At 46.5% G+C, this 26,507-nt stretch overlaps 1 protein-coding gene across 5 annotated transcripts in view; it reads left to right on the forward strand.

Moving 5' to 3' along the window:
- Window positions 1-26,155, forward strand: part of SRGAP3 (SLIT-ROBO Rho GTPase activating protein 3) — a 257,580-nt gene extending 231,425 nt beyond the window's left edge. For 3 of the 5 annotated variants that reach the window (XM_079122072.1, XM_079122073.1, XM_079122074.1), the window contains 8 exons: window positions 4,305-4,439; window positions 7,762-7,867; window positions 8,070-8,297; window positions 11,760-11,839; window positions 17,773-17,953; window positions 19,286-19,435; window positions 21,339-21,666; window positions 25,518-26,155. In XM_079122072.1, coding sequence (XP_078978198.1) covers window positions 4,305-4,439; window positions 7,762-7,867; window positions 8,070-8,297; window positions 11,760-11,839; window positions 17,773-17,953; window positions 19,286-19,435; window positions 21,339-21,666; window positions 25,518-25,931 — 1,622 coding nt within the window. In that variant the 3' untranslated portion in view covers window positions 25,932-26,155. Of the gene's footprint in view, window positions 1-4,304; window positions 4,440-7,761; window positions 7,868-8,069; window positions 8,298-11,759; window positions 11,840-17,772; window positions 17,954-19,285; window positions 19,436-21,338; window positions 21,667-25,517 lie in introns of those variants that run through there. The other 2 variants (XM_079122075.1, XR_013760829.1) reach the window with 2 other exon arrangements.
- Window positions 26,156-26,507: the final 352 nt, after the last annotated feature.

Genomic DNA, 26,507 nt, shown 5'->3' on the forward strand with positions numbered 1-26,507 from the left:
GCTGTCACATGGTTTTTCAGGCTGGGCACTGCACAGAGATGCCAGCTAAGAAGGTAGGCCAGAGTGGAACTCTGGCTTCTGTACTGTAAACTGCAAGCCCTGGTATGGGAAGGAAAGGGGACCTTTCTCTAATTTGCACTGAAGAATATTGGGATTGGCAGAGACCCTGTTAGTGACATATATTCACTTCTTACAGAGGCAGAATAAAGAGATTCAAGTATGAGCTGACAATTCTTCCCTCCGTTGCCAGACTTAAGGTGATGTGAACTGTTTGGGAGAAAGAGAGAGAAGCCCATTTTGCAAACATCCCTCAACACCTTCTTGAAGGTGTTAGATTGCTCTCTGCTGCTTCTTGCCTCCCCTGTGGAAACTCTCAGTGATGAATCAGCTCAACAATCCTGGATTAAAATGAAGGGTGCTTCTTGCTAGATACCATTTCCCTCTGCACAATTGGCAAAAATTCTTGATATTGACAGGATGCCATGGGCAGGGCTATGGAAAATATTACTCTCAAGATGATGTTGCTGGTAGTATGATAAAGTGGTACAGCCCCAGTGGAGAAGAATTTGCCTGTATCTGATGAAACCACATATGTGCTTACCCATAGGCCCAGGGGTCCCACTTCTAGACCTTAGAGACTTGTCCCCAAAAGTACAAAAACGTATGTACGAGGATATTCACTGTGGCAATATTTACAATAGCAAAAAATTAGAAAGAAGTCAAATGTTGATCCATAGGAGATAGGTTGAAAATTGTGGTTTATCCATGAAACAGAGTACTTTGTAGCTATTTAATTAAAAAAGAGGAAGATCTCTATGAATTAATATGGAGGTATTTCCAGGATTCATTGTTAAGTAAATAAAGAAGTTCATGTTGAAATATATAACATTTTACATAAGAAATAAGGGAAAGTAAAAAATATTTACAGTTTTTCTCTGGTATCTCCAGGGGATTGATTTGAGGGGGCATCCACCCCTTCAAGATACCAAAAATTCATAGATGCTCAAGCCCCTTATACAAAATGGCATAGTACTTTTATAGAACCTATGCATATCCTTCTGTATACTTTAAACCATTTCCAAATAACTTGTAATGCCCAATGAAGTGTCAATGCCATATTATTGGTTGGTAGACTATGCTGTTTAGGGAATAGCAGCCACGCCTGTACATGTTTAATACACATGCAATTTTATTCCCTTGGAATATTTCCATCCTCTGTTGGTTGAATCCATGGATGTGGGTTGTGCAACTATAGAGGGCTACTGTACATGTGTTTGCTTATTTTTTTTTTTCCAGAAAGAAACAAAGTAGAACAAACTGGAAACTAACAAGAGTGGTTAAGTACAAGGTGTAGAGGGAGAAGGATAAGAGTAGCATCTCTCTCAGAGCAAATTTCGATCTGGTTTTGACTCTTGGATTCTGTAAATGCTTTATATTTTCAAAACTGTAAATTATTTACAAAGATTTCTAAAAAAAAATTAGCCCCTATAATTGAATACAAATAGAAATAAGCAAACCATGTCAAATTGGTAATCACAGAGAGTAACTTTCAAACATGTACCGTGAACATACATTTTTAGCAGCTGTATTGAGTTACCTACCATAGGTTCACCATTTTTAAAGTCCACATTTCAATGGTTTATAGTATATTGCCTACTGATAGTGAAGTCGCCATTGAAATCCAGTTTCAGAATTTTTTCACCATCTTAAACAGGAACCTTGTAGCCACATACAGTCACTCCTATGTCCCACACCCTGCCCCAGCCCTTGGCAACCACGAGCTATTTTCTGTCTTTCTGACCATACATCTTTAGTAGGCTACATTCCAAAAACAACCACCAAAAAACAAAGAGAGAGAGAAGGAAAGGGAGAGTGGAAAGAAAAAAACCAAACCAAAATAAAAATACAAGCAGAAGTCCTAGAAATAAATCTTAAATTGTACACAGTAGATTTATTGTTAATAGTAATATTGCTATTAAAACTCAAACTATTTTATTCATATTATAGAATAAGGAAGATAAATATATTATCAATGTTATTCAGAACCAAGATTTCAGTATAAAATAAAATACATGATGCCCCTCGATTTACAATGGGAATATTTTGTAAGTCGAAAATACTGTAAGTTGGAAAAGCATTGAATGAACCTAACCTAGTGAACACTTTGGCTCAGCCCAGCCTAACTTAAATGTGCTCAGAACACTGACATTAGCCTAGAGTTGGACAAAATCATCTCACACAAAGCCTATTTCATAAAATGTTAAATATCCAACATAATTTATCAAATATTGAAGGTAAAAAACAGTGTTTGTATGGATACACTTACACCATCAAAAAGTCAAAAAGTTTTTTCATCAACCAGTTGTAAATTGGTGACCGTTGGTGAATGCAAAATAAGTGAAGATAAGGAAAACCCATGGGATGGGGTTGTGGCTCAGCGGTAGAGCACTTGCCTGGCATATGTGAGGCACTGGGTTCAATGCTCATCACCGCATATAAATAAATAAATTAAATAAAGGTCCATTAACAATTTAAAAAATATTTTTTAAAAAGAAAACTTTGTATCTTAAATATGATTATGATACATTAGTAAGAACTCATGGAAAAAAATATGCATTTAGGTTCTATCCGCTGGAAAGGCCAGGAAGCTCTTTATAATGCTCCTGTAGCCGTGAGCATACCTAATAGCTACATCTTACTTTTAATTACCATTCTGTACACATAACAGAGGGCTCCCTGGAAAACGTTTGATTCCAGATATGGGTCAAGGAAAGTAATGGGATTTTTTTTTTTTTTTTTTTTTTTTTTGGTCAAGAAAGTAAGAAGTGCTCAGTGAAGATCACATTAAAAGGATATAAGAAAGGACTTCCCAGCCGAATTTAGGACAATTTAAGCAATTTAAGCAATTCCAAAAAACAGTAATGGTAATGAGTTATCAATGAATTTAAAATCACATAAAGCGTCTCTAAAGATGTTGACAAATAAGGGGATAAGGGAACACAGTGAAAGCTCTTTCCAAAAGAACCCCAGCTATAGCCATAGAAGAAACGACAATATGAAAAATCACCACTTCGTAACCCCCAGTGTAATAGTTTGGGCACAAATCATCATCAGATGCCAAAACCACTTGTGTGATGGGTTGGGCACAGTGACATGCAGGCCATTTCAGAGTGTCAGGATACTTAGAGTATCGTTTCATAGAACACTTATCTATTATGAAGGGGAAAAGTACCTTTACAATGTAGAGATATGAGGTCTGCCACCATCACACAGCCTCATCAGAAGCAGGACAGCCTGACGTGTGTACCGCCCGATGAGATGCAGGGAAGTGTCCACCACGTCGCTCCTGCAGTGCTTGTTTTTGATTTTACACATGTGGTATTCTTTTTTTTGGCGGGGGGCAGTGGGTACTGGGGATTGAACTCAGGGACACTCGATCACTGAGCCACATCCCCAGTCCTATTTTGTACTTTATTTAGAGACAGGGTCTCACCGAGTTGCTTAGCACCTTGCTTTTGCTGAGGCTGGCTTCGAACTCGCCATCCTCCTGTCTCAGCCTCCGGAGCCACTGGGATTACAGGCGTGCACCACTATGCCTGGCACACATTCGGTATTCTTGCCAAAAATACTTAACCTGAATCTAATCATAAGGAAACAATCAGACGAATACAGAATTTGAAGCTATTCTGCAAGACAGCTGACCCGAACTCTTCAGAAAAGAGTCAGCCCTTAAAAATACCAACTAACAAACAAAAATATATAAAGAGTCTGTGTTCCATTTCAAGGGCCAAGGAAGCATAGCTTCCAAATGAATTGAGTGAACATTGATTAGATGGGACAATTGTGGAAGTTTGAATGTGGAACAGGTGTGTAGTGTTATTTTGGAATGATGGTTTATTTTCTTAGGAGTAATAATGTTATTGTTGTTATGTGTGAATAATCTGATTCCTGGGAGAACTGTGTTGAAGTACTTGGCATGTTATGATGTCTATGAAGTACTCTTCAGCAGTTGAGCAACAATAAATATAAATGGGTAAAGAGAAAAAGCAAATCTGGTAGATGGAGAATAAGTGAAGGGTGATGGGAATTTATTATTTTATTTTTTACAACTTTTCTATAGATTGCAATATTTTCAAATGGGAAGTTGCAGGGAGCACTTTGAACTTGGGGGCCGTGTCATATGTTGGGGAGGTATGTCCCTTCTGCCCTTCTTCCAGTTCGAGCTGGCCCAGGTCACCTCTTTTGCCATCTGCACATTCTGTGCCTCCTTATCAATGTGAACATGGTCTCCCATTTCCACCCAGGCGAAGACCCCCTCGTGGATGATCAAAACGAGCGTGATATCAATTCAGTTGCTGGGGTTTTAAAACTGTATTTCCGAGGACTGGAAAACCCACTCTTTCCTAAGGAAAGGTTTCAAGATTTGATATCTACTATCAGTAAGTATTTCCCAGGTGGAACGATCACTTCCTGGGCAAATCTTTATGGTGGTTGCTCTCCGGGCTCATCACCAGACTAGGCACAGAGGAGGAATGTCATCAAAGAAGATGTGTGGCCCTGGCCCTTAGAGAACCTGGCAGGTGAAGACAAAAAGGAGAGGACGAATGTGGTTCAGCAGGAGCTCAAAAGAGAAGCCCAAGGGTGCTGGGATCCACAGGTCAGACTGGAGAAGGCAGGGTCAGCAAGCCTTCCAGGAGGAGTGGACGCAGGGCACCCTGGGAGGAGTTGGGGACACAAACCCCTGGGATCAGCAGTCAGGTGTCCCACCTCTGTGTGACGCGAGAGGCTGGAAAAGGAAGATGGAAGATCTTGAACGCTCATAAGGGTTCCAGAGCTTTTTGCCTTAGGTGATGGGGAGCCAAGGAAGGTTTGGTGGTCAGGTCAGCAACATGATGAGCAAGGAAAATGGTGAAGATAAGTTGACTGGGGTTTCTTCTTACACTGTTCGCCATGAGCATGCTTCTCCATCGCTGTGTTGCCGTGGATAGTCAGGAGGAGCCAGTCTAGGGGACTGATGTCCAGGCGTCTTAGCCATAAGATGCCAAAATCCAAGGCAACCTTCTGGTAATATTTTTAAATAAATTTCAAATTTTAGAATGCAGGAATGTTAGTGTTTTAGAATAAACTTTAAAAATTTTTATAGGATTTACAGAAAAGTTGGCCCACACCCAATTTCACTGGAGGCATGTCTAACAATATTCTGGGAGAGATTTGCAGAAGAGGGTCCAGGTGGTGGCAAGAGAGGGAGCGTGAGCCCTCTTGTTTGCTTTGTGCAAAAGGCCCTTCCTTTCCCACCTGCCCTCCTCACTACTTCATGCTCTCAACCATGTCCTAGAAAGTCCAGGCCACAAAGGCCCAACCCTCTCTGAGCCCCATGTCATGTGCTCAGCCAGTGTTTTCAGAACCCCCGCTAATCCAATTCCTGAGCAGATGAGGACATTGACTTCCAGCTCCTGTCATGACATTGCCTGACCCGAATCACTCCATGAGAGACCCTTTCAGTTCCTTCCTAAATCCTGTGACCAACTCAAGGGAAAAAGCACTCACATCAACCCCCTTTCTAGACAGAGAAAGCCAAGCCTCTGTTTCAGAAACTTTATAGACAACAATGTCTACTTATAATTTAGTAACATTGCTTTGCTTTAATGTACAGTAGTTCCCCCATCTGTGGTTTTGAGTTACCTAGAGTCAACTGTTGTCAGAATATATTAAATGGAAAAAAATAGTCCAGAAATAGTTCATAAGTTTTAAATAACTTTCATTAGAGTGTATTATTATTGTTCTATTTTATTAAGTTATTTTTTACTTCTTCCTGTACCTAATTCATGAATTAAGATTTATCAAAGGCATGTGTATATGGGGAAAAACAGAGTACATTGGGTCTGATACAGTTTCTGGTTTCCGGCATCCACAGAACATCTTGGGATGTATCCCCCATGGGTAAGGGAGGATGACTGGATCTATGTCTATATTACCTTCCAATTATGAAAAATGATCCTCATTTCTCATTAACAGAGTGACAAGACAGGTTTCCTTTTAAATAAATGTGTTTAAGGAAAACAGTGTTGCCAGGTATAGTGGCACATGTCTATAATCCCAGCAACTCAGGAGGCTGAGGCAGGAGAGTCTCAAGTTCAAGGACAGCATTGCCAACTTAGTGAGATCCTCAAAATAAAAAAAAAAAAAAAAAAGCATAAAAAGGACTGGGGTTGTAGCTCAGTGATAGAGCACCTCTGGGTTTAATCCCTAGCACCAAACGCATGTGCATGTGCACGAGCGCGCGTGCGCGCGCACACACACACACACACACAAACACACACACACACACACATCAATATTAATAAATAAGAGTAGAGGTGGTACTTGGGCAGGGATGACTGAGGTTGAGGACAGAGGCATCTGAAGTGAGGGGCATTGGAACTGATTTGTGCATAGGAGACGCTGATTCTGTGGAGTGGCTTGGGCAGGCTTCCTGGAGCAGGCTTTGAAGGTCAGCTGTAGGGATCACCATGTGTGCGAAGGCCCAAGGGTAGCAACTTCTGTTTTGAGAGGTGATGTGGTGGAGAAGGCCCCTGGCACAGGATTTCTCCGGGGGGCACTACTGGAATTTATGGCAGAGCAATGTCTTATTTCAGGACACTTGGAACCCAGGTCTTTCAATACCAAATGCCAATACTACTGTCCAGGCATTGCGTAAGCCCCACTGGAGGCCCTGCAGACTTGTGAGCACCTCTCATTGGGGAGGCAGAGTTCTTGATCATCTCCAGACACTTTGGGAAGGGCTGGCAGCTAGAGATGAGGCATGCGAGGGTAATTGTGGCCCTGACCTGAGGACCTTGGATGCAGAGGAGAAACAAGAAAGGCCGTGGTTTAGAAGGAACACCCAGATGGAATGGAGAAGCCAGGCAGAGGCTGTGTGAGAAAAATGTTACCTGAAAAAGAGATGGACATCATGCCACACATCAGCTGCGTCAACCTAAGAGCTCTGACAGCTCACTCTTCTTAGCACCAGGTTTTCATGCCCACCAGGTGCCTGTGTCCTCTTACCAAGCCCAATTTTCTGCTCTTATCCCTAGCCTGACCAATAAAAATACTAGTGCCAGTCTCTCCAGCATCTACCTGAAAACAGGGGTTCAAGACGAGATCACAAGCATCTCCCAAGTTCCTGGCCAATAGGTGGCTTGACAGATGGTTATTTTTCACCCTTCTTTTTCTGAGCAACTACTATGTGCCCGTTCTGTGCTACAGTTGGTGTGAGGAGTTTAATGAACACGATCCCTGTGTGTGTTGATCAGGACTCAGGGATTGCAGGTGACTGAAACTCAAACTGACCTAAGCCACAAAAGAGAACATTCATTGATGCACCTGAAAAGTTTGGGCCCAGATGAACTCAGAACCTCAGCTGGCATCAGCAGAAAGCCATCCCTTCTCTGACTCTGTGCCAACCACATCCTCAGGCAGGATTTTTCTCCTCAGCAGCCCCCACTTGCTCCAGACTTCCCTCTTCCCCGGACCAAGGGCACCGCCCTATAGGTTTCTCCAGCCCCAAGTCCTGAGGAACCAACTCTGATTGGTTCTGGGTAGGACACAGCCCCACCTCCTCCCTGTGGCCCCAGGGATAGGACGCTCTGATGGGCCAGGCAGGGATTACAGGTGGATCCCACCAACTGACAGTAGAGCTGCTGTCCCCATCCACTGGGGCTGATGACAGAGGGGAAACTTGAAAATGTTTTCAGGGTGCAAAGCCCCTTTATGTTGCAGAACTGGAGAACCCAGCTGAGAGGGTGCACCAGATCCAGCAGATCCTCATCACCCTTCCCCGTGTGGTCATCGTGGTCATGAGATACCTCTTCGCTTTCCTCAACCAGTGAGTGCCTGACCAACCGGCCCCTCTGTGACTGGGCCCTGGCCTCCTTTGGGAGGGGGTGGCTTGAGGCTATTGCAGATACTTTTGTTTTTAAAGCAGAACATGGAGCCTCCTGGGTTTAAGTGGAGCCCAGCCCAAAGGAAAGAAGCCAAGGGGGAGGGTTTGCCTGTCCCCGATGACTCCTGCTACCTCCTCTCCCTAGCCTCTCCCAGTACAGCGACGAGAACATGATGGATCCCTACAACCTGGCCATCTGCTTTGGGCCCACCCTCATGCACATCCCTGATGGGCAGGACCCTGTGTCCTGCCAGGCACATGTCAACGAAGTCATCAAAACCATCATCGTCCATCATGAAGCCATCTTCCCCAGTCCCCGGGAGCTAGAGGGACCTGTATATGAAAAATGCATGGCTGGAGGGGAAGAATATTGGTAAGATGTCATTCCTCTTAATGGTATTATGGTCATCATTGTTGTTGAACAGTAAGAAGCCCTTCAGTTTTCTTACTGCTTTAGAGCTTGTACTTCCATATGCATTTTCTCATTTGAGCTTTGCAGCCCCCTTCCATGAGAGCTAGAAACACCAGTCAGGATTCTGTTGGTTACAAGGGACAGAACTTAAACCAGCGCAAGCCAAATGTGAATGTATGGGATTGCTAACTAAAAAGTCTGGGAATGTATCTTCAGGTGCAGCTGGATCTAGGGGCTCAACTCTGGACACCAGGACTTGGTCCGGCAATCTCCATTCCTTGATTCTGTTTTTTTCTGTATTGATTTTATTCTCAGATAGTCTCTCCCTTAGTGGTACCAAGAAGGCAGCCAGCAACTCCAGCTTTAATTCATTCTCTGAGCATCCTCAAGTAGAATATGAACTTCTTACCCTGTGTTCCCATACAAGCTCAAGAGTTGTTTCTGTGCTGACATTTGGTCTGGTGCTTTGTGATCACAGTCACATTGGCAAGGGGAGGTGCTGCTATATCTGGTAGGTGAGGTGAGGCCCTTCTCAGGAAGCAGGGACATGAGTAAGCCCCACCTGACCACATGCACCCTCCATGGCCCCCTCCCACCAGATGTGCCCTTCTCTCGACCATAAGCCTGATTCTTAGAGTGTTCCACTCCAGGTCAGCTCACTAGTTGGACCACCTCTGTGTATCTGGTATGACACCCAGTCTTAGGAAAATATTTTGTCCATTTTCAGAATCAGGGCTGGCTATGTTCCAGGCTAAGACCATAAAATGTTAAGATAGGAAAGCTGTTTAAAAATGTGATGAAGATAGATAATGATAATGTCCAGTATATTTTGGAAAGTTAGAAAAAAAGGAATGTTTTCACTATGAAAAAATGATAAAGGGCCTGAGTATGTAGCTCAGTGGTGGAGCATGTGCTTAGCATGGGTGCATCCCTGGGTTCCATTCCTGGCACACCCCCCCCCCCAATACACACAGATACATGTTTAAGGTGATAGATTTACCCTGATTTAAACATTACACAAGGCATATGTATATGGAAGCATCACATGGTATCCCATAAATATGTGCTATTGTTATATTTTCATGTATCAATTAAAGTATTTAAATTTAAAAAGAGAGAAATAGCCCATGAAAAAAAATGCAATGAAGATATGAAATCCAGCACACCAAGTGAGAGAGGTCAGCCCAAGAGTGACCAGAACAATACACAGCTGTATATATTTAGGTCTCACCTGCACTGCTTCCAGCCAGCTGCCTTTGGGGGAGTTTGTTTTTGATTGTCACAGTATCCCTGGACTTGTGGATGGCCTTAGTTCTGTGGACATATTTGGACAATTTCTTCAAAGAGGGGCAGTGTCCCAGCCCCTTCATCCCCACACACATCTCCCTGCATAGAAGTGTGTGATCATAGCTTCCTGACCTCCTTTGAGGCACCAGGGGGCAAGTCTGCTCTGCACCAGAAGCATCGAACAGCTAGAAAACTTCATTTCTGCCCACAGAGAAGCCTTTCACACACAGCATTGGCCAATACCAATCCTCTCCTTGGTGCAGTATGTTGGTATGACATGCAGTTGTCTTGGGAAGAATCCACAGATCTTAGATGTTATTGAAGAACCTATGCAGTAGGCATGCTTTTCTCAATCCTGTTTACTTCCCATGTGACTAAAAACTGATTAACTTCATGGTGATTTTGGAGGAGTTTTCAAAGCCAAAAAGGGATTTGGCTGAAGGTTTTGGCACCGTGGACATCGTTCATTCATTCATTCAAAAGATGGTCCCAAGCTTCTGTCCTCGGCCAGGTCCTGGTCTGGGAGGCAGGAACGGAGCCTGAACAAGGTTAACCGTGATGTAGGGAGCTCAGATCGGGGAGGAAGCAGGCAGTCCCAGGAGGCCCCCACTGCAAGTCTAAGGCAGTTCTACAAGTCTCCCTGGAGGAGATGAAGACTGAGTGAGACAGCAGGGTAAACTGAGCCAGCTCAGTGAGGAGTGGGCAAGGCCTGCAGCATTCAATAAAATGACAAGTGGTTTGGTATGGCTGGGATGGAAAATGTGACAAGGAAATGCTGAGGGACAGCTGCACAGGGCAGGGGGAGCCAGGTTATGGAGACTCGTGAAGCCACTGTGCAGAGTCCAGAGCTTACCAGGTGGCGAGGGAGAATGTTCCATAATAAAGCCCACATCCCTTTAAACGGCACTGTAAATGTCACCTCCTCTAAGAAGTCTCCCCTGACTATGTACATCTCCACTGTTTTTCTTGTCTCTGCTCATCTCTTTCCTGTATAATACTATATCAACTTGTAACTGTCTTATCTACTGGCCTGTTTTCTTGTTCCTCCCCATAAAAGGTAAGTGACGAGGCCGGGGACCCTGTCCACCTCACCTCTCACTGCATCCCTCCTACCTGGCACAGTGTTAGTGGCTCAGTAAAAACATTGGGTGTGTGAATGACCCCTGGCCTCAAGGAACTTATAGTCTAGCAAAGAGTAGCCACTGTGAATCGTGCCCAGTGCATGAACAACTGAGTTGGATCAACCTTGGTCTCTCACCACCAGACCCATCATGTGACCAACCAACACTCACTGCCTGGATCAATCTGGGCTTTTGCCGAGAGAGTCATGAGGCAGCCCCTGTTGGCTTCACTCACCTCACAGGATGTGTTACCTCAGCTGGAGGAAGGGAGTCGGATTGGATGAGAGGACACATCATACTTCTGAGGGTCTCTCCTGTTCTGACTTGTGGTACTTCTGATGATAAATGCTGGGCTAACTGCCCTCTGGACCTTCCGGAACATGTAGTCATGGTCTGCATCCATTTTCTGCTGCTGTAACAGAATACCTGAGACTGGGTAATTCCTAGCAAACAGAAATTTATGTGGCACACAGTTCTGGAAGCTAGGAAGTCCAAGAGCATGGCATCAGCATCTGTCAGGGGCCTTCCTGCTACCTCATCCCTGGTGGAAGACAGAAGGGCAAAAGGCACAAGAGTGAGCAAGAGCACGAGAGCTGCTCAGGTCGGACTCACTTGTTAAACAGTTCTTGTGAGTCCTAACCCATTCCTGTGAAAACATCAGCCCATTCGCAAGGATGGCATTTATAACCCTCTCCGACACTGTTGCACTGGGGATGAAGTTTCCAACACATGAACTTTGGGGACATGGCCTTCATCAAGAAAGTAGCCCAGCAGTTCCAGGGCTAGGATGTTGCTGAGAGAGGGATTCAGGGAAGCTTCCAGCAAGGAGCTTGGAGTGGTTTCCTGGTTAGGAAGATCCCTGGGTGATCAGAGGGAAAAGACATGTGGTGTGGGCCTGGTCCTGCTCTGGGTGACGGCCCAGAGGTGGGCAGGTGGTGTGGTGCCCACGGGAAGCTAAGGGCGGTGTGAGGGTGGCCGGCTCCCCAGTGAGTCCCCTTCTTGTGTTTCCTTGCAGTGACAGTCCACACAGTGAGCCAGGGACCATTGATGAAGTTGACCATGACAATGGCACAGAGCCTCACACCAGTGATGAAGGTGAGTGAGGGGAGGTCTGGAGCCAGAAAACTCACCTGGGAGCCCTCCTGCTCCCTCACACCACCCCACAGGGCTGGCCCACATGACCCTCAGCACTGCCCTCAGAACAGATGGGCACCAGAAACACCTCAGAGTACCAGCTCTCAGCCCAGGCCCTCTGTGTGTCCTGCCTGGCCCAGGTGCAAATTCTAAGTGGCAAGAGTGTCCTACGCAGGAAGCAACCACTGTCCTATTGTCCCTTTGTCCCTTTCCCCTGCATATCTCTTCTGCACCAGGCCTGTTCCAAACCTTTAGTTACAGAGATGGTGAAACAGTCTGCACCAGGTACCTGACTCTCAAGGAGGACTCTACGTTCCTCTCTCTCTCTCTTTTTTTATTTTAATTAAAAATCATAAATTTACATAGGGCAATGTTGTTTGATTCATTCTGTTATTTTTTCCCCTTCCCCCCCACCCCTCCCACCCCTCTTTTCCCTCTATACAGTCCTTCCTTCCTCCATTCTTACCACCCTCCTTATCCCTAACCCTAAACCTAACCCTAACCCTAACACTAACCCCTCCTACACCCCCTTATATGTCCTCATCCGCTTATCAGTGAGATCATTCGTCCTTTAGTTTTTGAGATTGGCTTATCTCACTTAGCATGATATCCTCCAATTTCATCCATTTGCCTGCAAATGCCATAATTTTATCATTCTTCATGGCAGAGTAATATTCCATTATATATATATGCCACAGTTTCTTTATCCATTCATCAACTGAAGGGCATCTAGGTTGGTTCCACAATCTGGCTATAGTGAATTGAGCAGCTATGAACTACTTTATTGAGATACAAATTGTATGTCATGTAATTCACTCATTTAAATATATAATTCTTTTTTTTTATTTTTTATTTTTCAGTCTGATTTCAGTTTATTTATTTATTTATTTTTCATTGTAAACAAATGGGATACATGTTGTTTCTCTGTACATGGCGTAAAGGCATACCATTTGTGTAATCATAAATTTACATAGAGCAATGTTGTTTGATTCATTCTGTTATTTTTTCCCTTCCCCCCACCCCTCCCACCCCTCTTTACCCTCTATACAGTAGTTCCTTCCTCCATACTTGCCCCCCTCCCTAACCCTAACTCTAACCCTTCCCTCCCCCCCATTATGTGTCATCCTCCACTTATCAGCGATATCATTCGTCCTTTGGCTTTTTGAGATCGGCCTATCTCACTTAGCATGATATTCTCCAATTTCATCCATTTGCCTGCAAATGTCATAATTTTATCATTCTTTATGGCTGAGTAATATTCCATTGTATATATATACCACAGTTTCTTTATCCACTCATCAATTGAAGGGCATCTAGGTTGGTTCCACAGTCTGGCTATTGTGAATTGAGCAGCTATGAACATTGATGTGGCTGTATCTCTGTAGTATGCAGATTTTAAGTCCTTTGGGTATAGGCCAAGGAGTGGGATAGCTGGGTCAAATGGTGGTTCCATTCCAAGTTTTCTAAGGAATCTCCACACTGCTTTCCAGAGTGGCTGCACTAATTTGCAGCCCCACCAGCAGTGTATGAGTGTACCTTTCTCCCCACATCCTCGCCAACACCTGTTGTTGCTCGTATTCTTGATAATCGCCATTCTAATTGGGGTGAGATGGAATCTTAGGGTGGTTTTGATTTGCATTTCTCTTATTACTAGAGATGTTGAACATTTTTCCATATGTTTGTTGATTGCTTGTAGATCTTCTTCTGTGAAGTGTCTATTCATTTCCTTAGCCCATTTGTTGACTGGACTATTTGAATTCTTGGAGTAGAGTTTTTTTGAGTTCTTTATAGATTCTGGAGATTAGTGCTCTATCTGAAGTATGATTGGCAAAGATATTCTCCCACTCTGTAGGCTCTTTCTTCGCATTGCTGATAGTTTCCTTTGCTGAGAGAAAGCTTTTTAGTTTGAATCTATCCCAGTGGTTGATTCTAGCTTTTATTTCTTGTGCTATGGGAGTCCTGTTAAGGAAGTCTGATCCTAGACCAACAAGGTGAAGATTTGGACCTACTTTTTCTTCTATAATCTGCAGGGTCTCTGGTCTGATTCCGAGGTCCTTGATCCATTTTGAGTTTAGTTTCGTGCATGGTGAGAGATATGGGTTTAGTTTCATTCTGTTGCATATGGATTTCCAATTCTCCCAGCACCATTTGTTGAAGAGGCTATCTTTTCTCCATTGCATATTTTTGGCCCCTTTGTCTAGTATGAGAAAATTGTATTTATTTGGGTTTGTGTCCGTGTCCTCTATTCTGTACCATTGATCTACCTTTCTATTTTGGTACCAATACCATGCCGTTTTTGTTACTATTGCTTTGTAGTAGAGTTGAAGATCTGGTATTGCAATACCCCCTGTTTCACTCTTCCTGCTAAGGATTGCTTTAGCTATTCTGGGTTTCTTATTCTTCCAGATGAATTTCATAATTGCTTGCTCTATTTCTGTAAGGTACACAATTGGGATTTTAATTGGAATTGCATTGAATTTGTATAGCACTTTAGGTAGTATGGCCATTTTGACAATATTAATTCTTCCTATCCAAGAACATGGAAGATCTTTCCATCTTCTAAGGTGTTCTTTAATTTCTTTCTTTAGTGTTGTATAGTTCTCATTGTAGAGGTCTTTCACCTCTTTTGTGAGATTGATTCCCAAGTATTTTATTTTTTTCGAGGCTATTGGGAATGGGGTAGTTTTCCTTTATCCATTCATCAACTGAAGGGCATCTAGGTTGGTTCCACAATCTGGCTATAGTGAATTGAGCAGCTATGAACTACTTTATTGAGATACAAATTATATGTCATGTAATTCACTCATTTAAATATATAATTCATTTTTTTATATGCAACCATTACCCACAGTCAATTTCAAAGGTGGATGAATGGATAGAGAGAGGGATGGACAAATACATGATAAAACTGGTATAATGGATAAAACTAGTATGATGTTAATAGAATTTAGTTGATGGCTATATGCACATTCACTGTAAAATTATTTCAGTTTCTTTTGTGTTTGAAAAATGTCACATAATGTTGGAGGAGAAGTACCAAGAAGGTGCAATCAGATTGCGTGAGGGTTGAGAGGTAGAAGGTGAGGTCTCAAGGTCCCTGGGCACAGAGGGCCTCAGGAGCCCTGGGGAAACACTGGGGCTTTGTTCCAAGTCAGCAGGGAAATCTTTGGTGGGTTTTGGACAAGGGAGTTTCATAATCTGATTTATGATATTGAAAGATCTTTCCAGCTTCTCTGGGGAGAAATAACTCTAACGAAGTAAGAGAGGAAGTGAGGAGGCCACACAGGGGGGAAGTGGTGATCTAAACCAAGGTAGCAGCAGGGAGATGTGGTCAGAGTCTGTGGTCTGTTTGAAGGAGTCACTGCTGGTTGGTGGGAGGGACCCCAGAGCTGTCCCAAGGCTCTGGCCTCAGTGAGCAGGTAAACCTTTGATCCATTCTTAAGATGGGGAAGTCGAGGGAATTATGTATGAATGCCAGTGTGGGAGAGTGGCAGGGCATGAGAAACCCAAATAACAGACTTGCCAATAAATAGTAGCTGCTCTTACTGTTGGTACCACACACTTACATAATGACATCTGTGAACACGTGTTCCCACTTAGCTCCTGGCTCAGTGTGGCTCCTCCTGTCCTATTTTGTTTTTTGCCTTTTACATTTTTCAATGCCCCTCTTCTCCTCCCCACCCTCCCTTCAGCTCCAGACCAGTCAAGTGACTACTGGAGGCTCCAGGGACAGGAAAGGCAGGACAAGGAAACTGGGCAGCCCCTCGGTGCTCCTCTGAGCCTCAGCAAACCTCTGATTGGTCAGCTCCTTTCTCTAGGAGGCCGATCTGGGTCCCAGGAGGTCCCAGGGGTGAGCCCTGAGAATGTGAAGCCAGCTGGGCTCAGTCCCGGTCTTGCACAGCTCTGGCCTTCCTGTCTCTTGTAACCAGGCTAGCAGACAGGTTATTAGTAGGCAGGTCCCACACACGCCTATGGGTGAAAGACACAGCTGAGATTTGGACAAAGTGTCCACACTGTCCTGAGAGGTGACTCCGTGTCAAGATCTGAGTTCAACTGATGCAATCAGCTTGCTGTCATTTTCTTCCTCCCTCCCATCCTTTGCATCATAATAGTATTTAAAGACATTTTTCAGGAGCTGGCTGAACTGTTTGAGGCCTACTCACTGCAGAAGGCCGTCTGTCATTGAGACTGAATGTGTCAAAGCCACTGCATCTCACAGGGCCACAAGCACAATCTTCTTGAGCCTGTAGCTTTCAGAGGGGCACTGGCAATAGAGAGTGTTGGGGGACTCAAACGAGGTAGTGTCTTCCCTCTTCTCTGGTTTTCCATGCTGTCTGCGGTCCTTAGAAGTAAAACCTTCTGCTAACAGCCACCGCCACCAGAGTTGCATAACTCTTAGAGCAAACTGTCAGGCACTGTTGCAAGCACTTCATGGGTATAACTCAGGCAAATGTGTGATGGGTCAATATGTTTGATCTATGGCCCAATGAGAATTCCCCCTTTCTTATAATTAAGTCCATGGGTGAGTGAATTGGTTAGCTAGAGCTACAAAAACAAAATACCACAGACTGGGTGGATTAAATAATAGCAGTTTATTTTCTCAAAGGTCTAGAGACTAGAAGTCCGAGATCAAGTTACTGCCCTAGGGTTGGCTTCTGGTGAGGGCTTCTTGACTTGGAGACCACCATCTGCTCATTGTGTTCTCGCATGGCTTCTCCTTTGTGCATACTCAGAGAAAGATCTAGAATGTCTTTTCCTCTTATGAGGACACTAGTCCTCTTGGATAGTGCACAATGGCCTCATTTAACTTCAATTATCTCAATTACCTTATTAAAGGTCCTACCTCCAGACACCAACGCACTGGGGGCTAGGACTTCAATATATTTAATTTTGAGGAGATACAGTTCACTCCATAACCATGAGCTTTGGGGATTCTGGGAGCTCTTAAAAACTGTGTCCTGCATTTTGCATATACACCATCTTTTTGACCTCTCAAAAGTTCTAAAAACTGCGAAAAATATTGTAAGTGGACAAAGAAGAAACGCATTCATGAAAAATAGAACTAGATCTTGTGTTGACATGTAGAAGAAAAAGTCTTCAAATTTTTAAAGTTTTTGTTTGTTGTTTTTAGCTATACACGACAGTAGGGTGTATTTTGACATACATACGTGGAGTGCACCCCATTCCAATTCAGGTCCCTTTATTGTGGTTGTACATGATGTGGAGTTACCCTGGTCAGGTATTCATATATGAATACAGGAAAGTTATATCTGATTCATTCTTCTGTCTTTTCCATTCCTATCCCCCTCCCTTCCCTTCATTCCCCTTTGTCTAATCTAGTTGACTTCTATACTTCCCCTCCCTGCTCTCCCTTTTTATGGATTAGCATCCACATGTCAGAGAGAATATTTGGCCTTTGGTTTTGGGGGACTGGCTTATTTCACTTGGCATGATATTCTCCAGTTCCATCCATTTGCTGGCAAATGCCACAATCAAATATTATTATTATTATTATTATTATTATTATTTTATTTTTTTGCAGTGCTGGGGATCGAACCCAGGGCCTTGTGCTTGCAAGACAAGCATTCTACCAACTGAGCTATCTCCCCAGCCCAAATATTACTTTAATAACGGTTTAAGAGGTAGGAACAAAATGGGCAGTGGAAAATGAGGGTCTGGTATGCCAGCTCCCACTGGACATTTTGAGAAGTTGAGGTCACAGGGTGAGGAGTGGATCTGAGCCTAGAACCCCTGGGATCCTGAGTACCAGGTCACATGTTCTCACTTGGCATGCCGCCTGCCCTGCCCGGTAGAAGCCAGGGCTGTCTGAGTGAGGCTCCTGGGATGCCCCTCTACTGACCTCATGGAATTTCTTTCTCTTGCTTTCCTTTCAGAAGTGGAGCAGATTGAGGCCATTGCCAAGTTTGACTATGTAGGGCGGTCACCACGTGAGCTGTCCTTCAAGAAGGGGGCCTCGCTGCTCCTGTACCACCGCGCCTCAGAGGACTGGTGGGAGGGCCGTCACAATGGCGTAGATGGGCTCATCCCTCATCAGTACATAGTTGTACAGGACATGTGAGTAGGAATTGGAACTTTCTGGGAATAGATGAGCAGTAATAGATTAGTGATGCCTGCAGTGGGCACTGGAAGGGAGTAGTGGGCCGTGTGCTGGCAGTTTAAGAACTGGTATAATATGCTTGATGTTCTGTAAGAATGGGGTATATCTAACTTCCCTTTAAATGGTAATCCACTGACCAAATATGCAAATTGTTCATCTATCAGAAAACACAGAGAGCATGTTGTCTGCCTGTTGTTCTGATCCATCTGACAGCCTCCAGGGTGCTTGTTAATCACAGTTCTTAGTGTTCCATGGATCTTGCCAAATTTCTGTACTTCTGTGGGCTTCCCCAAAGCTGGTGGCCAGGTCACCACCTCTTAACTGCCCACCATCCTCAAATGCAGATGTGACTTTCTCAGGGGATGGGCAGAAAAAAACATGCCCTGGTTTCTGGTTAATAGGGTGCCATTTTTTATTTATTTATTTATTTATTTATTTATTTATTTATTTACAATTTCAGGGGTTAAAAAAATTTAAAAACCCATATCCTAAGTACTTTGTCCTACCAGGAAACTCACAAAGTTTACACGTTCCATTTCTTTGAAAGTCATTGAAGATTCCTGTGCAAACCTTCCTTAAGGTCTCTGGCCAGGCTCAAGGGGAGCTGATTTAGCAGAAGTAGACACCAAGCTGAACCTCACATGAAGGGGACCAAAAACCTGTGTTTTGACAGGAAAGGTCTCTTAGACCTTCTCTAAGAGAACAGGCCAGGGCCAAGCAAACTGTAAGAGGAATGCTATAGTGGAGGGCCCTTGGCAGCCCCTGAGGTCCCCAGGCTCATTAGGACAGGGGAAGGTTACTGGAAGAGAAAGGACTGTGGGGTGAGTGGGGGGAGGCTGCAGGCCTTCACAATCGTCCCAAATCTCAGATGGGGGAGGGGAGGGATGGAGCCACCTTTTCCTCCTTTGTGCGAAACCACTTCTCATGGAGCCAGGTGGAGACTCTGCACTCAGTACTCTGTGCTCAGCTTTTAGATTCCAGCCACCCCGTTCCTCCAACATGCCCCCTGCAGTTAGCTTGCCTTAGCCTGGGCACAGCCTGGGAGAGAAGAGCAAGCTAGAGAAGAGGAAAGGAGAAGGCGGGCATGGGTTGCTGGGTCAGAAGGGCGTCTCCTGCCAGAGACAGACTCCAGGAGCATTGCAGTGGGCCCGTGTGGCAGGAAGGTGGCTCCTCCTCAGCCGTGGGCATGGTCAGCCATCAGGCAGGGTCTTATTCAGCTTCTACAGGTACCATGGTGCGTCCTGGTACTCTGGAGGGGCCACCTCCAATTCACATCTCTCTCCCCCCAGGGACGATGCCTTCTCCGACAGCCTGAGCCAGAAGGCTGACAGCGAGGCCAGCAGCGGGCCACTGCTGGACGACAAGGCCTCCTCCAAGAATGACCTCCAGTCCCCCACAGAGCACATCTCAGATTACGGCTTTGGGGGGGTGATGGGCCGGTAGGAAACAGGGGTTCATTTTCTTCCTGCTAGTGCCACATCCATCTGTTCATGTCTGAACTGGGATAAGTGAGAGGGCAGGAAGGAGAGAAGGAGGCCGGGTAGGCCCTGCTCCCCATAGGGTGTGGTATCAGCACAACCCGGGGCGCCAACTGGAGCTGTCTGGAGAATGTCGGGGACAAAGCAGCGTAGTGCTGGGTAGGGAGTTCGAGGGGCAGGAGAAAAGACGAGTGCTGGGAACTCAGTGCTTTTCATTGGAAATACTGACCACAAATTCGAGAGCGAAATCAGCAGGTATGTTCCCTCCCTCTCTCCAGCTCCTGCTCCTCCTTCCAGCTTTCTGGAGAAAACCAGAGTTGTTACACAGGGCTTTGAAAACATAATGCTCCCATATTCCCTTAATTGTGCTATATAAACAGAAAATTCCCACCTCCTCCTGTGGTGGAAGAAGTTGACACTCAGCTCCACCCGCTTCTCTGGTGGGAGCAGATTTCCCGATTTCTTCCCTGCCCTGTGTGGGCTGGGCTGTGTCATATGACCTTTCTGTCAGCATGGAGCAAAAGCATTCTGAGAACCAGTCTGGTCCAAAATATATGGGGGTTAAAAAAGTAGAGAAGAAAAGAAAAAGAAAAAGCCGGCAGTTTCTCATTGCCTTCTCCCCAACCCCACATTGGAGTCTTTAAATGTCACTCTCTTTTTCTAGAAGGGTCATGTGGTCAGCCCACACGTATGGGCATTTGCTCACAGAGCCAAAGAAATCAGTGGCCTATTCTATTCAGTTCAGGACACTGTGATTGGTGACTAAATCAAGGGGCATGGGGAAGTGGAAGGCTGGGACAGGTGGATGGGAACATTATGTGCCCCGGCTCCCGTGAGGGCCACTCTTCTCCTGCCTCTCTCTTCCTCTCCCCCTTCCCTCTCTCTTCTCCTTTCTTGTTCTTTCTTTCTTACTACCTCTTTCTCTCTACACCTCTGCTTTGGTCCTGTTGGGGCACCCACAGGCCTGCTTAGCTTGGCTGGGCTGTAGGGTCCAAAGCTCTACTGACCACACTGAACTTGGTCCCTAGTCCCATTGCATCCCCAAGGCACCACCCCTTCCTGACCCCTCTTCTCTACCTTTACCAGGGCCTCAGGGTCTTTGGTGACTTCCACAGGGTGCAACACCTTTTATCTTCAAACCCACTTGAGAGCAGGCAAGGGGTAGTGCCCCCATTCAGCAGGATAGGATGGATCTGAAAGAGAACACAGGAAACACATGGCAGACAGAGAGAGCAGGGAGCAGCCCTCCTGATCCACGCCCCCACCCCTGTTCACAGACAGACCTCCCTGAGGTGGGAGGGGTACCTACGTGCTCCACAGGCTTATCGTGTTTACTCTTAAATGACCAGTTTTACAAGATCCGGAAAAGCCTCATAGAGCCCTAGTCTGGGGAGAAAGGGGGTGGGGCACAACAGCGAGCAGATGTTCAGTTCCCAAGGGGCCCCTCCTGTGCTTGCAGGGTGCTGGTGGCTTTCTGGTATAGTCAAGCCTCAGTGCTTCAGACTCATTAGAAAAAAAGCCCACAGGAAACGTGGGAACATATCATGAGCGGGACTGAGCTCACCCAAGCGTTTCCAGGTTGAAATCCTCCTGGCCCCAACTTAAAGGGAGCCGGGATTCATTTTGTAATGAGCACCACAGCTGTCTGCAGCTGGAAGCTCCTCCTGCACCTCCCCGTTCCTCCCCTGCTGCTGTGTGTGCAGAGCTGTGCACATTGCACAGTCTGACTGAGCGAGCGAGGCTTCACTATACCTGCTCCCTAAACCAGTGTGTCGTGTGTGGCTGGCGTGGGGGTTGGATGCCCATTCTGAGACTGGCAGGGTTGACTTCTGCCCCATGTCCCTGCCCCCTGGCTCCTTTGCAGAGTGCGGTTACGATCCGATGGAGCGGCCATCCCCAGGCGCCGAAGCGGGGGCGACACACACAGCCCACCCCGGGGCCTGGGCCCCAGCATAGACACGCCACCCCGGGCTGCCGCCTGCCCCAGCAGCCCCCACAAAATCCCCCTCACCCGGGGGAGGATCGAGAGCCCTGAGAAGAGGAGGATGGCGACGTTTGGGAGTGCCGGCAGCATCAACTACCCCGACAAGAAGGCGCTCTCAGAAGGGCACTCCGTGAGGTCTACCTGCGGCTCCACCAGACACAGCAGCCTAGGGGACCACAAGTCCCTGGAGGCTGAGGCCTTGGCAGAAGTAAGGGCTCAGGAAAGGCAGCTAGGCCAGCTGAGACCCCCAGAGAGGGGTGGGGCGGGAACCTCCCATGTGGAAGTGCCCCCTGGCCTTCGCCAGACTCAAGGTTAAGCCATAGGATAAGAGAGAGAGCTGGTTTCCCGCCCCTTGCTGGGCCTTCCCTTGGGGGCAGAAGTTGGCTGGTGCCGCTGCTGGCTGGGGCTTCTATAAAGGCTGAACACTCCCCAGTATCCAGAGCTGGATATGGAAGTGCTAGATTATGGGGATGGGGCAATGGCAGGTCTCTCTGAGTTCATCCATCCATCCGTTCATCCATCCATCCATCCACCCATCTATCATTCATTCCTCCACTTATTGACAAATATTGGTTGAGCATCTATTATGTGACTGTTGCCATGCTAAGCAATGGAAGTACAATGAAGGGCTGAAATAGACTTTGGCCTGCTCATACAGAGCTTAAAGTTTAGTGAAAGGGAAGAGAGAACAGTCACCCAGGAGACATGCACAGCCTTGAAAGGGCAGTGAGCTTGTTGACCTGTACCCTTAGTGGAGTCCAGGGAAGATTCTAAGGGAATACCTAAGACAAACAAGCCACCCAGCCTCTAGAACTCCTGCCACAGCCCAAGGGTCTGGTTTGGGCCATGTCCAAATGCCCACTCTCACAGGTTCCCTGGGACTGGTGCCTTGGCATGAATCAAGCAAAGAGGCAAGCAATTTGTTGCTTCTCCATTCTTCAAGGCTGGCCATCCTCTTTGGAAACAGTCCCCAGCCCCCACCATCCTCTGGACACTCTCCCAGGATGGAAGCTCTCCCAGTCATGGTGGGGGTGGACAACCACCTGGCCCAGAGTCCTTTACATAAAGAATCCAATGCCATCTAGGACACAGTTTCTAACAGTGGGTCCCACCACAGGCAGGGTCCATGGGATGCCAGAGGAGGGGGGCAGTGCTCTTGATTCAGTTTGGGGGATGCAGGTCTGACAAAGCCAGAAGGCTTATCTGCAAGATTTTTCAATACCATAAAACATGTAGATGTGTATGCGAATCTCCAACAAAGGGAACAGGGCATACTCTACTTCCCAGACTTGTTTTGAGGGGAGGGAGCAGTACCAGGGATTGAACTTGGGAGCACTCAACTGCTGAGCCACATTTCCAGCCCTATTTAGAGACAGGGTCTCAATGAGTTACTTAGTGCCTCGCTTTTGGTGAAGCTGGCTTTGAACTCTTGATCCTCCTGCCTCAGCCTCCCAGTGGTCAGCCTGGCTGACTTCTTTGCCCTTTATCCCAAGAAATGCCCAACCCAAGAAATGTGCTTGGGGGAATGCCACATGTGTTCTCTATGTGCAACGATATCTGCACCCTGCAACTTAATAGCTGCATTCAAGAGCTCCTTTCACTGACTGAAGTAAAATAGGAACTGACAATAAACAATTTGTATACAGTTAAGAACACACAGGACAGCCCACGGCCTGTTCAGCATCAGCTCTGATGAGCCCTTGACTTTGCAGCCTATAGAGTGGAGGGATGGCAGGCAGAACCTCAAGCACTAGATGGGGCTACCCCAAATTTTCTGGTCTCGAAATGTTCTTTGGGATTTAGATTTGAAACCCAACTGGGGACTGTGCGACACTGTCATCCAAAGTGGGACGGTCTCTCTTGGGAGGAGGTGAAAAGTGGCTGTCTTCCCTGCTCTGCCCATCCCGGGTTCCTCTCTGCTGCTCCACTCTGGATACTCGCTCATCACCTCTCAGACTAATGCCAGGCTCCAGCCTAAACCCCTCAGCTCATCCTTCTCTGAGCTTTCTGTCTTTCTGGCTCGCTCTACCAGGGTAGAGTGGAGGTGGCAGCAGGAGGCATGGAGGTGGAGGTACCAGAGTCACATTTTATTTGTTGAAGTTTCACCTTTTGGTTCTCACTGGATTGGAGCCACCGGAGGGAGGTAGCAGACAGGGAGAGGACAGTCATCTCTCCCTTCCTACAGAGAATCCCCTGCAGCTGATCCTTTTTTAAAAATAATATTTTTAGTTGTAGATGGACACAATACATTTCTTTTACTTATTTATTTGCGGTGCTGAGGATGGAAACCAGGGCCTCACACATGCTAGGCAAGCGCTCTACCGCTGAACCACAACCCCAGCCCTGCAACTGATCCTTTTAAACATTGCCAGGGTTACGGAGCAAGGGCTAAAATATCATGGAAACACAAACACTGATGTCCATTGTGTTGGCCGGGCAGGCCGGGCGCTGCCTGCAGACCAGGGGAAGGAGAGGATACGGAAGACTGGGGTCGGCTGCCCCTGTGCCAGGCTTCAGCCCCGTTTGTCTCACCAGACTCGTGTGTGTTTTTCAGGACTGGCCTCAGGATTTGCAGAGGAGCAAGCATGACTTAATAGCCATCCTTCCTCACTGAGGTCGTGCACAGCACCTGCCAGTGGTGCTCTTAAGCAGTGTCCCCTCATGGTGTCCTCAAAAGCCAAGCCATCGTGCTCTGACTGGGCTCCGGCTCTGCAGCTCCTCTGACACCTGTGGGACATGGAGGCATCCAAGCAAATGATCATGTGACCCAGGGACAGTGGGGCCACAAGGAGTTGGAAAACCATTGTCTGGCAGTTTATAGAGCTTCACGACATCCATGATCTCATTTCATCTTTCCAGTGAAAGCATGGGCTTTTAGCAAATGAATAAGGTTCAGTGCAGGGTAACCAAGACTTGCCCAAAGTCACACAGTCAGCAAGTGTCTGCAGAGTCTTTTCATTCAAGCCTGCAGGGCCTTTGCCCTGGCCAGGGGTCCCTGGGTCCAGCTCCATCCCTGCCTCTGGGATGACTGGCACCAGACTGACCTGGGCTGGTGACAACTCTATGTCATCCAAATGCTCCCATCTGATGAGTCCTCAAATATTAGTGTTTCCAAGAATCACCTAGACAAAGCTACAGATATACTTATTTGTAGCTTTTAAAAATTTCCATTTTTTTAAATAATGAATTTTCTGATGATAACACAGAGAGGAAAGTTAACAGTCCCACTGTTGTGGGATGAATGCTGTGAACATTCCACAGATCATCTCAAGTAATTTTTCTATAGGCAAGGATTATTTTTGAATTAAAAAAACATGTAATTATACAAATTTATGGAGTACTCATTTGTGAAGTTTTGATACATCTATACCTTGTATAGTGACAAAGGATTTTTTTTTTTAATGAAAAATGATGATTGGTGCAGGGCCTCTGGAGTCAGACTCCCTGGGTTCAAATTTGGGCTGTGCCACTAATAGCTGTATGGCCTTGGGCAAGTTACTTAACCAGTCTGAGCTTCAGTTTCCTCATGTGTGCAACAGTGGTTCCTACCTTGTAAGTGTGGGGATTAAATGACTTACTAGTACGAAGGGTTTGGATTGGTGCTCAGTGTCAGGTGTTGGTGCTATCATGGTTGCACTATTATTTTAAGTGCTTACTGTGTGTTCGCTGTTATGCCATGCTCTCTGTAGGGATCATATCACTTAGTACACTCATCAATTCTTAGTATAACAATTATTTATAATTTTTAGAAGAGGATTCTGAGGCTCAGAGGGGTAAGGTCACTTGCCCAAGGTCTTACAGCAAGGAAGGGGCAGAGCCAGAATTTGAGCATCTGTCTGACTCTGGTAGTCTGACCTGCCTTGACTAAGTTGACTTCCCATACATGGGACTCCCACATTGATCCCCCCCCATTTGATGGTAAGATACCCTGGGGATAGTAAGATACCTCCCAGGCCACGAGGTTCCTGGGGTATCCTTAAGAAGGTACCCAAGCTGCTTGGCAGCCCAGGACTCCAGGCTTGCAGACTCTGCACTCACTGGAGCTCTCTCTGTCCCCAGGACATCGAGAAGACCATGAGCACCGCTCTGCACGAGTTGCGGGAACTTGAGAGGCAGAACACGGTCAAGCAGGCACCAGATGTAGTGCTGGACACCTTGGAGCCCCTGAAGAACCCTCCAGGCCCCATCAGCTCAGAGCCCGCCAGCCCCCTGCACACCATAGTCATCCGAGACCCGGATGCTGCCATGCGCCGCAGCAGCAGCTCCTCCACCGAGATGATGACCACTTTCAAGCCAGCGCTGTCAGCCCGCCTGGCTGGCGCCCAGCTGCGTCCGCCCCCGATGCGGCCCGTGCGGCCGGTGGTCCAGCATCGGTCCAGCAGCAGCAGCAGCTCTGGGGTCGGCAGCCCCGCCGTGACGCCTACCGAGAAGATGTTCCCCAACAGCTCCACAGACAAGTCAGGCACCATGTGACCTGCCGGTCAGCATCAGTGCGGCCTCGGCTGGCTTCGGAGGCTTCTGCTTGCTTCTCAGTCATGCTGGCCTTGTAGGGCAGAGCCTGGGAGGTCAGCCTGGGAGAGCGTGTCTGTGGAGAGCAGAGGCCCAGGCGTTGGTGCGCTCACGCTCAGCCATGCGAATCCCACAGACCTGTGTGTGCAGACACCCGGGGAGTGCTGCAGCAAGAGCCGCACGTTCAGTGCCTCCCACGTGGGAGGCAGGACGCCAAGGGTCTTCTGCATATGGCCACTGGAAAATGATTCTTGACGTTCTCTCTACATATGTGTGTGTGTGTGTGTATATATGTGTATATATACGCATAGACATGTATGTATGTGTAGGTGTCTGTGTATATATATATATTTATGCATCTATATACATACTAGACCTGGACTTACACACATGGTAAATGTATATAGTATTTCCTTTTTCTTTTTATGAAACTTAGATTTACCTCAGACCCATGCCACCCCGACATCTCCCGCTGAGTTATTTGGTGGGATTTGCAGGGACTTCTCTGGGAGAACTTAGAGGCCCCACAGTAACTGCGAA

This window comes from Sciurus vulgaris, assembly GCF_902686455.1.
Source record: "Sciurus vulgaris genome assembly, chromosome: 19".
Lineage (NCBI taxonomy): Eukaryota > Metazoa > Chordata > Mammalia > Rodentia > Sciuridae > Sciurus > Sciurus vulgaris.